This window comes from Candida pseudojiufengensis, assembly GCF_024610245.1.
Source record: "Candida pseudojiufengensis strain CBS 10847 chromosome Unknown scaffold21, whole genome shotgun sequence".
Taxonomy (NCBI): Eukaryota; Fungi; Ascomycota; class Pichiomycetes; order Serinales; family Debaryomycetaceae; genus Lodderomyces; species Lodderomyces pseudojiufengensis.
Window position 1 is genome coordinate 1,259 of NW_026261548.1, and position 14,155 is coordinate 15,413.

A 14,155-nucleotide genomic window follows, 5' to 3' on the forward strand; every position below is an offset into this window, starting at 1 on the left:
ATCTAAATCAATAGCTAATATAAAAAACTAGATTAATAAACAATAAAGTAACAAAACAATAATAACGACAAAACTAAAAAATACTTAATGTTGTATCGTAAAATAATATCTAGAAACATAACTGAAACAATAACCAAAATAATAACTGTAATAATCAATAAATCAAGAACAAAATAATGAAGTCTATAATGAAATTATACCCAAATTTATAACAATTCCATAAATTCACAACAGTTCCATTCCTAACTACATCATCAAAAGAAATCATTACCAGCTATAAGTTATTGATCAACACCACAACTACTTCAATAAAATACGAGCTCAACTTATTTGGTAGCTCATTTACGAGGACTGCGTTTTTTCGATTTTTTCTCACTCAAAAAAAAAAAACTTCGCGCTCCCAGAACTCATTTTAAAACTGCAACGCCGCATTCACTTTCATTTTTACGTTATGGCGCTACCTATGAGTTTCAGAACTGGAATTGGACGCAAATTGCTGCGTGACACATAATGTAAGCTAACCTTGATTTTCCTCATTAAAACAGTATCAAACAATGCAAGTATTTTGACAACTTCATTCTGGCTATCACTTGAGTTTTCATATTAAAGGTATGATTTGTGTGAAACCGTTTATATAATTAATATCATCAATCAAGTTATCATCCGAATTTTTTAATATGAAATGATCCAAAAGGTTTAATTCTCTAATGTTTGACTTAGTACAATAAAACTTTAATGTCAAATTGTTCTTCAACGATCATTTGATTTCCATAATGAATTTTAATATTGAATTATGTATTTTCAAAATTCATAATGGCTACCTGAGATGCATAGGCGTAAGCACGTTTACTATACATATAATTATTTTAAAACAACACACGTCTCTAATAACAGTAGTTTGAATGCATCTTTGATTCAAATTAATTATAATCTGTAGAATTAGGAAATTTGGAAGAAATGGCTTCGTGATAAATAACCTAAATCATTAATACAACCCTTAGCAATTTTTCAACTCTTGCGAGCATTGAATCAAATGATTTTTGATTTCGAATGAAAGAATAAACCTAAATATAATGAAATTGAAAGGGACTAGAACCATTCACTCGTTAGTCGAGTGACCACATAGAAACTTAGAATGAGCAGTATGAAATGTTCTGGTTAGGCTGCTACATTTTATCAGGAATAAAATTGAAAATGACAAATAAAAGATCCTCTCGGGTAATTTTGTAACTCAATTCTCAAACATAAAAAAAAAAATGTAAACTTAATAATAAATTGACATACACCTACTGCTTGGTGTTGGATTTATTCAAAACCTGTTCAAAATTGATTTTCAAAAATTCATGTACTTAACTCAATGTTACCAAAAAATTTTAAAAAAGATAAGATAAAATAAAAAAACAAGATTCCGCTTTTTAGTTTAATTTCATTTATTACACAAAGTGCATGATTCAGATGTTAATAAATTTATATATTTCCGAAATTTCGTATATCAAATTAATAATTAAAAAGAGTTAAATACAACTATGAAGTCAATTTACGATGCATTCAATTTAATTTGAATTAAGTAGGTTCATCAAATAAGTCAACTGAGAAACGTTTTACCTAAATGTGATACGAAATATAAAAGGATATTATTTTCTTTCAAAACTGAAAGTTAAGATTTGTCTTCAATTTAAAGACCAAATTTATCAACCACAATGATAATCAAATTTCAATTGCTTATATTTGCTTCATTAATTTTACCTATTTTTGCAAAGTTTTCAATTCAAAATAGAGATACATATTGCGATGCGCAATCTTGTGATGATTCAGATGATCTTTCACAAGATTGTCTTGGACCTTATTATGATTATTGCATTTGTGGATTAGGTATAGACTTTTGGACAGCATTTTTGAAATGTGCTCAAGATTGTGACGTTCAGTATATCCTGTTGTATTCACCTGAAACATTGAAGCAAGACTATTGTGTGAATATACAATATTCAGTATATTTATCAGCATCTGAATCAGAAGCATCATTATTAAGTGCAGATAGTGAATATCCCGATTCATTTGAAACAGCAGATGCTACTGAAGGTGTTTCATCAGATTTTGAAACTGTATTTTCTACAATTTCTCAATTATCAAAATCACAAGCTAAAAGTTCAGTCAGAAGTAATGGTGGTATTGCTGGTCCAACAACTTTAGCTAATTCACCTAGATCAACTACATCTTTAGCTAATTCATCTAGATCAACAACAACTTTAGCTAATTCACCTCGATCAACTACATCTTTAGCTACTTCACCTAGATCAACTACAACTTCAGCTAATTCATCCAGATCAACACCAAGTCAGGGAAATTCACCGAATCAAGGAAGTTCACCAAGTCAAGGTAATTCACCAAATCAAGGAAGTTCACCAAGTCAAGGTAATTCACCAAATCAAGGAGGTTCATTTATTCAATCTTCACCAAGTCAAGGAAGTTCATCACCAAGTAGTAGAGGTAGTAATGATGGAAGCGGAGCTGTCAATGATGGTGTTGTTGTTAAAGCCGGTATATGGTCTATATTATTTCTATTGTTTTTGTGAGATCAGTTCAGCAAGATCAGTTCAGATATAAATAATAAATTATATAATAGTACCGATTTTGAGATTGTAATCGTCAAAGTAAAGTAAACAAAATGAATATGTAAATGAATATCTAAAAATATTTATTGTCGTGTTTTGTATGTCTTAAATTAAATTAAACTAATTAAGCCTACTTCTCCTTATTTTATGATTGTAGCTTTGCATTTAACATTTAAGAAACAAAGCATATTAAGGGTTTTTAACCCAAACTCGTTTAGAATAAAAATTGGTCAGCCGTATCAGTCATTGAAAATCTTCACGCTCAATAAATAAAGTTAGTCTTGGGTGATAAGATATAAGTATTTTGAATTTACTCATCAACTCAATTTTTTAAATGTTAGATGTATCTTGTTTGGGGGTGCACAAATTTTAATCAACTTACAGGATTGAAATTCGGTAGAATAATTCATTAAACTATTCATTTTTGAATTATTTTTTGTATTACCGACTACCATTTTGTGTTACGTTAAATGCATGATCATTAGATAATAGAGAGAGATAATACTTTAAATGAAACGTATTGAAATGTATCAATTAAATCAACTATGAAAATTTGAATGTTCGTAAAATAAATGATAAATTAAGCATAAATTTTACTTATAGAATGCCGTACTCTGGGTATAACCTTTTCCATGTTTCAAAATTCCGTGCTTATGATGGTTATAATGCCCAAAAGTTAATTTAACTTAATTTGATACCAACATACGATGACTCGTTAATTTAACCCCAAATTACAAGAACAAATCAATTTTTATCTTTTAATATTCCGGTATATGTTTCCTTGAATAAATCAGAGTATTTCAATCAATTTAATCTTGGTACAGCTCTTGCCTATTTTCGTTTTCATCTCTTGTCGATACGATTAAGAAAACAACACTTTCAAATGTTTTGTCTTTATCAAATGCTTATGATACTTTAGAAAGTAAATATTAATGATTTTGTGATGAAAGTAATGTAGATTTTAATTATTTTGAAGCATGTGTTTTGTAGCAATGACATAATAGACATATATTAAATTCATAATAAGGTACCATGCATATTGATCAAGTGAAACATTTTTAAGCCCTTAAAATTGATAGAACAAACTTGTAATTTATTTGCAGCCTATTTTTTGAATCAGTGTAGTTTGCAGTCTAATTTTTTGAATCAATATAACACTCTTATCAGCAAACCAATTAATTTTCAACATAGGTTGAAGAAATAAACCTGTGATGTTACAAATTAATAGTTTCGTAATTTGGCTCAAATTATTATCTAATAAAAAAAAATTAGAACTTATTAGATAATGCAATGCGGGTGAAAAGTTATTGTCCTCCACATTATTGTCTTTGTTAATGTATACCAATGGATTGAAAATGAAATTCACCTTTTGGTACAGTTCCCCTTAAAAATGTCAATTTCAATCGATCAAAACTAATTGAGTTTTTCATTATCAATTGAAAGCAATCTTTTAAGATGATGAACTTGATTAGTAAACCTTACACTCAGACTTCTTTAGTTCTTTCCAGATTAGTTTTAAAAAATCAAAGAAATAATTGAGTATTAGTTTCCATCTGTAATTAATTTATTGAACACGAGGAGCAGTGGTAACTATGTATTACTTATCTCACACCAAATTGATACATATTATTTCAAATTAATAGAAGGGTTGTTGAAAAGATAAGATACTTTGTCGATTTATTGTCATTACACAAATTAAATAATTCAATTTAAAAATAAATTTTCGAGATTTCGTATTTCAAAATATAAATTATGAACATTTTAAATTAATGAAATCAGATTACGACCATTTAATTTCATTCAAAACTAGCATGCCAATGATTTAGATAACATGTAACTAATAAAGTATCTCAAAATTGTTCAAAGTACAAAGTGGGTTTTGATATAAAAAGATGCTAAATTTCCTTCAATCTTAAAGTGTCATTTACTCAATTTCAATCATAAATCAAAGTTTTCAACCATAACGATGCTTGTTTTTCAATTTATTATCATTGCTTCATTAATTTTCACCACTTCTGCTAAATTTTCACGTCCAAATAAAGATTCGTCTTGTGATTCTTCATACTGTGATCAGGCTGATGATCTTTCAACATCTTGTCCTAATGATGATTATGATTATTGTATTTGTGGTTTAGGTTCTGATTTTTGGAAAGTATTTTTAAAATGTGGTCAAGCTTGTTATCCAAATTCATATGCTCAGTTTACAACTCCTGACGGTTTAAAACAATCTTGGTGTGCAAATATAGATTATGCAGACTATACATCAGCCTATAATTCAGCCTATAATTCAGCCTCAAAATCTCTTCAAAATGCTAAAACAACAGGTGGTAATGGAGGTGGCGGTGCTGTTGCTACTGAAACAGCAGGAAGTAATGGAGGAAGCTCTCCATCTGGAGGCTCTTCAGGTGGATCAGGTGGTTCTTCTTCAGGTGGTTCTTCATCAGGTGGATCAAGTGGTTCTTCTTCAGGTGGCTCAGGTGGTTCTTCTTCCGGAAGTAACGGAGGAGGAAGCGGTAGTGATTCGAATTCAGGTGGTTCTGGTGGCAATGGTCAAAAAAACGATGGTATTGTTGTTAAAGCAAGTAGAGCATATTGGGCTTTATTATTCTTATTATTTTTATAAATTCAATATTATTTAATCTATAAATTTAAACTTTTATTCATAATTACCTTTTTTCAATAATTCATTTTCAACAATTAAACTTTGTTTATTACTCAAACTAACCATTTTTAACAATTCATCATTTTCTTTTTGTAAATGATTCATTTTAGTTAATAATTTATGACCTAACTCTTCAATATCTATAGCAAATGAATTAGGATTATGTACTAAATTACTTGAAACTAAAACAATTTCCATTCTTTGATTTAATTCTTCAACTTCATCACATTTTTCTTGTAAAGTTCTTGATAAATCTTGAAATAATTGATAATGATTACTAGGAACTTTATAAGTTGTGATTGAATTTTCATCTTTCATATCATAATATGATTTATTATTTTTATTTTTAATCATTATATTTATTTGTTCAGTTAAATTCTTAATAATTTGATTTTTAAGAATTAATTCATTTTTCAATTTTGAAATTTCTTCTTTTGATGAATCATCATTAAATCTAGAATTAGTTGATGAAGGAGTCTGAGGGAATTTATTAGTGGTATATTGATTTGGAATATAGCTTGGAGCATTTAACAAATTGTTGGTCATATATTTATTTGAAGTTGAGTTTGTAGAGTCTAAATCATTGAAAAAACTATTATCATAAGAATCTTTCGAACTTAAAGGTTGGAATTTTTGTTGTTGCCAATTATTTTGATTTTGATTTGAGTAAGATGTTTGATTCCAAATTCTTTTTGGCGTATAATCTGATTGCTGTTGGTATTGTAATTGTAAATAATCATTATTGAAAAAGTTTGTATTGTTTGAATCCATATTATTGCCACTGGTATTTGGTGTTTGATCTGGTTGTAATGAGGAATCAGAACTGAATTTTAATTGATTTATTGACTATGGACGTGTTTTGTTAGTAAGTTTTTTCTAAGTTTTATAGTAGAGCAAATAAACATACGTTTAATAAATTACTATCTGTCATTTTAGTTGTTGTTGATGTTGAATAAAGTGAATGTTACGAGTAATAATTAAATGTGTTGCAATTAATTTAAATGTGTTTCAGATTTATATTTTTTTCTATAGAGGGCGTGTCTCAAAATAAATGACATTAAAATTTTAAGACACTATACAGACGCGTTTCAATTTTGTTTACTTTAATATTTTCATTCTTCAAAACTAATCTTATCAAATCAACTAATAATCACTCAATAAAAATGGTACCAGCTCCAATAATAGATAGTGATGATTCACAAATACAATCCTCAAAACCAAGTGAAGTTGATATGGAATTTTACTACAAACGTCTTTTACCTTTTAAATATATATTCAATTGGTTAAGTCATTCACCAAAACCAACAAAAGATTTTATAATGAGAGAATTTGCTTATGAATTTAGATCAGGGGCATATCAACGTTATAATTCATATTCTAATGTGGAAGAATTTAAAAAATCAGTTATAAAAGCAATTCCTACACGTTTTGAAATTGGAGCAGTATATAAAGTAGCACCAAAAGAGAGACATAATCTTCCAAAACAAGCATTAAAACCGTTAACAAAAGAATTAGTATTTGATATTGATTTAACTGATTATGACGATATTAGAACTTGTTGTCAAGGAACTGATATATGTTGTAAATGTTGGAAATTCATACAAGTTGGTTCAAAAATTATAGAAGATTGTTTAAGACAAGATTTTGGATTTAAACATATGATTTGGGTATTTTCAGGTAGAAGAGGTGCACATTGTTGGATAAGTGATAAAAGAGCAAGAGAATTGGATGAACAAAGTAGAAGATCAATAGTGGAATATCTTGATGTATTAGGGGCAAAACATGTTAAATCATCTAAGGGAATTCATGTTAAAAGACCATTTCATCCACATATAGAAAGAAGTTTTGAAGTGATGAAAAATTCATTTATAGATATAATATTAGAAGATCAAGATCCTTGGTATACTGATTCTGAAACAAAAGAAGATTCAAAAAATTGGAAACAAATTAATGATTTATTAAATTTTATACCTAATAAAGAATTACAAATTGAATTAAGAAAAAAATGGAAATCAAATAAAAATGTATCAAGATCAAAAGAAAAATGGGAAGATATAAATACTTTAGCATCAAAAATATTTAAATCAAATTTGCAAGTTGGACCATTAATGGATGCAAAGAAAGATATTATAATTTTTTATTTATATCCAAGATTAGATATTGAAGTTTCACGTCAAATTATTCATTTATTAAAATCACCATTTTGTATTCATCCAGGTACTGGAAATGTATGTGTACCTTTCAATCCTTTAAAAAATATATCTGGAAATTCACAAGATGATGCATATGGATTTAATCCAACAACTTCACCTAATTTGAAAACAATTCAAAATGAATTAGAGGCATGGGAATCAAAAAGTTCACAAGTTAATGATATTCCATCATGGGATAAAACAAGTTTAAAACCATATGTTGATTATTTCAAACAATTTGTAGGAGATTTATTAAAATCTGAAGAGAATAAAGAAAAAAGAGAATTAGAAAATCCTTATGAATTTTGATATAGAAATAAATAAAACTTTTAAAAATTTATTCTAAAGTCTAATTTTATGTAACAGGACAACTTGATTCGCCCTTTTCCTCTATTAATGCAGCTTCTTCTAATGATCCAGAATTATTTTTTATAATAATAGTTTCAATTGATACACCTTTTTGTAATTCAGGTTCACCATCTTCCGGTACTTTTTGAGGATCAATTCCATGATGCCACTCTATATATTCCAATTCTTCATTATATTTAATATAACCAGAAGTTAAATATACATCTCCATATTCTAAAAATGGATAATGCCATTTAGGTACAAATATTATAGTTGGTGAATCTATATCATTAAAATCAATAGCTATTTGTAATGAAAATTTTACTGATTTAATATCAAATTCAGATGCTGTTATTTTACCTTTTGTAGCAATCATATATGGTCTTATAACTGCACTTGCAGCTCTTACACCATCAGGTGATGGATAACATTTTCTATATTGACGATGATAAACATTTGATGGAGTAGTTGATATAATTGAAGATTGAGAAGAAGTATCATCAGATTCATATTCTGTATCTTTATCAAAAGATGATTCAGAATTAGTTGAAATAACACTATTTTTAGAAGAACTAAAACCCATTTTTGTAGCAGCTGATAATTTTCTTTTAGCTTTTAATGTAACAACTGAATTTTTTCTTTTTGGTGGAGGATTTGAAGAATTTAATGGTGAAGTATCTTCATCATCAGCAAATGAAAGATTTCTATCATCCATTGACCAAAATGAAAAATCTTCATTATTCCAATGATCACCCCATTTATGATTATTTGAACTATTATAACACCAATAAGTATGTGACATATTTGCACCTTCTAAAGCATTACTAATAGCATCTAAAGCAGCTGTTTGAGATATATATTTCCCATTTCTATATGATCTTTTATCATCCATATCAAATGGCATTCCTGTTTCTGACATTAATACAGGAATAGGACCTAAATATTTTTCACATTCATTTCTCATTTCAATAAATTGTTTTCGTATACAATTCCTTATAGCTCTTTCACCAAATACAATACCTAAAACAGGATTTATATAACAACCTCTCATTATACCTAAAGTATCAACATTATATTTATTATTCCAACTTTTAAACATAAGGGATAATCCATCATAATAATGAGGACAATAAATAGTTTTAGAATCTATAATATTTCTTTCATCATTTTTTAAATCTGGAGGTTGTTCTAATACAGGTACTGATAACATTACCCATGCTTTTGAATTATGTTTTCTTATAGTTTCTTTAAATTTGATATAAAAATTAACAAAATGAAAATTTACAAATGTATGAACATCAATTTTAGAAATCTTGTTTGGATATTTATGAATTGGTAATGATTTACTAAAAAATTCTGATTGTAACATTAAACATTTTGAACTTATTTCTAATCTTTGAGCTTGAGTCATATCTTCTAAGGGGGTATCATTTACTGGCCAATCCCATATACCTTGTAATGCAAATATACATTTACCTAATTCCCATGCTTCATTTCTTTTAAAACCATAATGTTTATCAATTATTTCTCCTTCTTCTGGAGTTAACCATGCTTTGATACCCTTTGGATCAATGATTTTAGTAGCATATTTTCTTGGTCCAGTTACAGATATCCTATATTCATCAACTTCACATGCATATCCCATACCTAATTTCATTGATTGAAAAGCAGTTGGAGTTGTACCTACTCTTAATTGTTGTTCATTAGGTATATAATTCAAATTTGGATAACCTATTAACCCACAATTAGGTTCATTCATAGATTCAAATCCCATAATAGTTCCATTTTCAATTAAATTTGGAACTCCTTTCAAAATTTCCATCCATATAAATTCAACAGCACCAAAAAATTTATTTTGTAAATAATCTTGAATATTTTCATCATTTATAAAAAAATTTGGAAAATAATTTTTACCTGCGAAAAAAGCAGTAAACATAACTAATGAAGCTAATCTTTTATAATTTGAAGTCCATAACATTTTATGATAAATATCTGTTGAATCATGAAATCTTGGTTCATTATGTAATATAGCAGCTTCAGTCATTGAAAAATTTTTAGGATTTAAACCAACTGAATAAAAAGTCCACATTGGAGCTCCACTCCCACCTGAATATCTTGACCAAACATCTTGATGTAAATCTAAAAAAATATATAATCCACCAATTTCTCCAATAATTTTTAATATTTCTATAGTATAATTTGCAAAATCTTGATCATATTTTCCAGGACCTTCATGTTCTATAGCTTCCCAAGTTAAAACATATCTTATAGTATTATAACCCCAACTTTTAATTCTTTGAAAATGCAGTTTAGCTTCATCTATGGGAAAAGGTCTTCCAACAAATGATACTTTATCACCATCAAAGAATATATTATTTGATTCTGTACAATTCCCACAATAAGATGTTGTATTTGGATTTACAGGTAATTTCAGTTGAGAATCAACATTTATTCCTTTTAAAACAATTTTACGACCAGTTTTTGGATCATAAAATTCTCCTTCATTATTTGATTCTAATGGTATGCAAGGTAATATTGAATTTGAATTATTATTAGTTTCTGGAATACTCTGAGTTGGTGGATAATCTCTTTTAAGACATTTTACTCCATTTATTGAAATATTTGATGTAGTCAGATATAATCTTAATCTATCATGTATTGCATCATGGGCATATCTTGCTGATCTCATACTATTATAAAATACATAAAGGAATCTAATCTATTAAAAATAACAAACTAGATATGGGAAAAGTGGATATATATTTGGTAAATGAATGACTTTTGTTGTTGATGTAAAAGTGATTAATTCTGTTAGAAATAGAATCAGTCGGTAATTTCTTTTTTACTTGCTAAATTAAGTTAAAAAGAAAGATTAGTATGAAACGTACAAATTAAACAGATTATCATCTACTGACTACAACACCGCCACCTCCACAAATCAGTATCATTCATTCATACAACATTACATTATTAAATATTACATTCTATATAAAGTGTGTTTGTAAAAAGATTCTATATTAACATTAGTCTATCATCGTATATTTATGAATTTTCTTTTGGTTGTAGATCTCTTAACTTAATTAAAAATATCTGGGGAAAAGAAAAGTTTAAAAATATCAAACCATCGCTACCAATGTCATTTATTTTATAACCGGACTTATATCTTATTAGCTAGTGTCATCAGATGCTTATATGACCCTCGTTGTTAATTAGTATATAATTGTCCATCTTGATAGTATTAATTGATAAATGAAGAATATAGAAAAATAAAATAGCTTATTAACCTAATCACCATAATATTTAATACAGTATTTACTCAATTTTTTTCTTTTTCTTTTCAAATGGATGTGGTTTTTTATTATTATTATTATGAAATGAAAATAAAGGTATAATTTTTTCCTTTTTCTTTGTTGTTTCATCACTTAATTTAAAATATTTTGAAGCAAATTCATATAACCAAATAGGATCAATAATTGTAACACATTGCATATATTCTTTTGAAGTTAATAAAATAGTATGATATAATAAATATTCTGTATTTTTACCAAATAAACTTGATGATGGATGTAAATATACTGATTCATTTTTTGATAAAGTTTTATAACCTTCACCACTTAATTTTTTTGCAGTATTTTTAAAAAATCCACAACAAAGAGTTTTTCTTATGTTATCTAAATTTGATCCACAACTTTTTATTTCATATTTATAATTTATCATAATTGATTTTAATTGTTTTTTTATATCCATTGCTCTTTTTAAACTTCTTTCTTGAATAAAATTATCTTGACACCAATTTTTATTATAATTATTTTGACACCATCTTTGAAAAACATTTAATAAAGTTAAATGATCTCCCATTATTGAATTAAATCTTGCTCTTTTTTGATCTGCTTGAATTTGTTTATTTTTGGGTCTAAAAAAAATTGTTTGTACAGATAACATTGCAATAATTGTTAAAATTTCTTCAGTACATTCAAATTCAACTGATTTAATTAATGTTTTAGCTAATGCTGGTTCCATGGGAAAATTTGCCATTTTTTTACCTAATAAAGTAATTTCTCCATCATCATCTAACGCTTCCAACATATATAAATCTTCTAATGATGTCATTAAAGTTCTCATTGATGGTGGATCCATAAATTCAAAATTAATCAAATCTTTAATCCCCATTGCTTTTAACATTAATATAGTATGAGATAAATTTTGTCTTTGAATTTCTGGAATAGTATTTGGTAACATTTCTTTTTCAAATGATTCTTCAGTATATAATCTATAACATTTACCAGGTCCAGTTCTACCTGCCCTACCACTTCTTTGATTAGCTTGAGCTTTACTAATAGGACAAATTTTTAAAGAATCCATTCCAACTCTTGGATCATAAGCATTTAATTTAACATAACCAGGATCTATAACATAATAAATTCCATCAATTGTAATTGAAGTTTCAGCAATATTTGTAGCTAATATAACTTTTCTTGAACCCGGGGGAGTTGGTTCAAATATTTTAGTTTGCATTTCTGAAGGTAACGCAGAATAAACTGGTAAAATTATTAATTCTGTTGCAGAATCTCCTAAAATTTTTAATCTTTCAGATAAAATTTCACAACTTGTATCAATTTCATCTTGACCTGTTAAAAATACTAATATATCACCAGGAGGTTCAGATATATGAATTTGCATAACTGAATCTAATGCAGCTGCTAAATAATCCATTTCTGGTTCTTTTGTATATAATATCTCAACGGGAAAAGTTCTACCTGGAATTTTAACTATAGGACAATTATTAAAATATTTTGAAAATTTATTAGAATCAAGAGTTGCTGATGTTATAATAACTTTTAAATTTGGATTTGCTTTGGCTGCTTTTTTTAATAAAGCAAATAAAACATCTGTTGCTATAGTTCTTTCATGTGCTTCATCAAGCATAATTATTGAATATTTGTTCATTTCTGGATCACTTAATGCTTCTTTTTCCAACATACCGTCAGTCATATATTTAATTTTTGTTTTAGGGGAGGTATTATCATCAAATCTAACATTATAACCAACTTCATCACCTAATATACAACCAACTTCTTCAGAAACTCTTTTAGCAACTGAAGTAGCTGCAACCCTTCTTGGTTGAGTACATCCAATAATTTTTGATTCTCCATTTATAATATTCATTTTTTCTTCATATAAATATTGTACAATTTGAGTAGTTTTTCCAGAACCAGTTTCACCAACAATAACAAGAAATTGATTATTTTTAATTTGTTCAATTAAATCATTTCTCATATCAAAAACAGGTAATGATTTTCTTTGTTCATCTATTGACATAGTTGTTGGTTTTCCAAATGCAATTTTTTTGGATTTTTTCCATTCAGCAATTTTTTTTTCACTAGATTCTTCATCTTTCTCAAATAATGGATCAATTTCTTGATGTTGTTTTTGTTTTTGAGATTTTAATTTATCATCTCTAAAAGTTTTAGCTAATTCAGAACCCTTTTCAATTACTTTTGACATTGCACCTCCTTCCATTTTTAAAATTGTATTTATGTTCGGTAGTTCCTTAAATTTTGGTTGATTTTTTAAAAATTCAGGTTTAAAATCATTTAATTCAATATCATGAGAAATTTCAGGTTCATGATGAATTATTTGAGATTTTGATTCAATTTCTTCAAATTCATTTAATTCAGGATAATCTTCTTGTTTTGCAGCTCCAGATGCAATTAATTGTCTTGCTTCCCATCTTTCAGGTGATGTCATTTTACGATTAGATTTTTGAATTTTATTATTAACGGTTCCACGTTCAATTTCCAAAATTTCACCATTTTCTTGATTAATTCCTCTCATTGATAATGAAATTTTCCCATCTTTTCTTTCATCAATAATTTTAACAAATACTTTTTGATTTGGTTTTAAAATTGAAGAATTTTCAACTCGAGATCCATCAAATGATATTTGTGAAACATGACAAAGTCCAGAAGAATTATTAAATTTTATGAATGCACCATACGGAGGCGTTGATATGACCCTACCTTCATAAACACCATTATCTAATTTCCTTTTACTACTCGTTGAGCTTAAAGAATTATAATATTCTCTTATGAATAATTTATCAAAATCTTCACCTCCATTCTTTTTAACTAAATCATGAAATTTAAGAAACCCATATCCAGATGATTTGATAAATAAATCTTTTAGAAAATTATGAATTAATTTTATATTTTCTTCATCTAATGAACCTAAATGTTTTTGAATGATATCATATTGTTTGGTTTCACCATTTGACATTGATTCATGAAGCTTTCGTAGTGACAATGAGATCTCAATAGAATTAAATTTTGTGTACAGAAAAA

The 14,155-nt window shown here is 27.3% G+C and overlaps 6 protein-coding genes across 6 annotated transcripts; 3 read left to right on the top strand and 3 right to left on the bottom strand. All coding sequences in view use genetic code 12, as the record gives it.

The window, feature by feature from the left end:
* Positions 1 to 1,700: 1,700 nt before the first annotated feature.
* KGF55_005675 (uncharacterized protein) lies at positions 1,701 to 2,573 on the top strand (the record flags this gene model as incomplete). Its single annotated transcript, XM_051760712.1, has 1 exon — positions 1,701 to 2,573. The coding sequence occupies one exon, from the start codon at positions 1,701 to 1,703 to the stop codon at positions 2,571 to 2,573; it is 873 nt and encodes a 290-aa protein (XP_051611549.1).
* A 2,005-nt stretch (positions 2,574 to 4,578) lies between these two features.
* On the top strand, positions 4,579 to 5,235 carry KGF55_005676 (uncharacterized protein; the record flags this gene model as incomplete). Its single annotated transcript, XM_051760713.1, has 1 exon — positions 4,579 to 5,235. One exon carries the CDS (start codon positions 4,579 to 4,581, stop codon positions 5,233 to 5,235), a length of 657 nt encoding a protein of 218 aa, XP_051611550.1.
* A 33-nt stretch (positions 5,236 to 5,268) lies between these two features.
* MUM2 (Mum2p) lies at positions 5,269 to 6,205 on the bottom strand (the record flags this gene model as incomplete). Its single annotated transcript, XM_051760715.1, has 2 exons — positions 5,269 to 6,120; positions 6,182 to 6,205. The coding sequence occupies 2 exons, from the start codon at positions 6,203 to 6,205 to the stop codon at positions 5,269 to 5,271; spliced, it is 876 nt and encodes a 291-aa protein (XP_051611551.1).
* A 232-nt stretch (positions 6,206 to 6,437) lies between these two features.
* Positions 6,438 to 7,775, top strand: KGF55_005678 (DNA primase subunit; the record flags this gene model as incomplete). The annotated part of the gene is made up of 1 exon (XM_051760716.1): positions 6,438 to 7,775. One exon carries the CDS (start codon positions 6,438 to 6,440, stop codon positions 7,773 to 7,775), a length of 1,338 nt encoding a protein of 445 aa, XP_051611552.1.
* Positions 7,776 to 7,821: 46 nt separating this feature from the next.
* On the bottom strand, positions 7,822 to 10,503 carry KGF55_005679 (hydrolase; the record flags this gene model as incomplete). Its single annotated transcript, XM_051760717.1, has 1 exon — positions 7,822 to 10,503. The coding sequence occupies one exon, from the start codon at positions 10,501 to 10,503 to the stop codon at positions 7,822 to 7,824; it is 2,682 nt and encodes an 893-aa protein (XP_051611553.1).
* Positions 10,504 to 11,126: 623 nt separating this feature from the next.
* On the bottom strand, positions 11,127 to 14,090 carry PRP22 (DEAH-box ATP-dependent RNA helicase; the record flags this gene model as incomplete). Its single annotated transcript, XM_051760718.1, has 1 exon — positions 11,127 to 14,090. One exon carries the CDS (start codon positions 14,088 to 14,090, stop codon positions 11,127 to 11,129), a length of 2,964 nt encoding a protein of 987 aa, XP_051611554.1.
* Between the last annotated feature and the right edge of the window lie 65 nt (positions 14,091 to 14,155).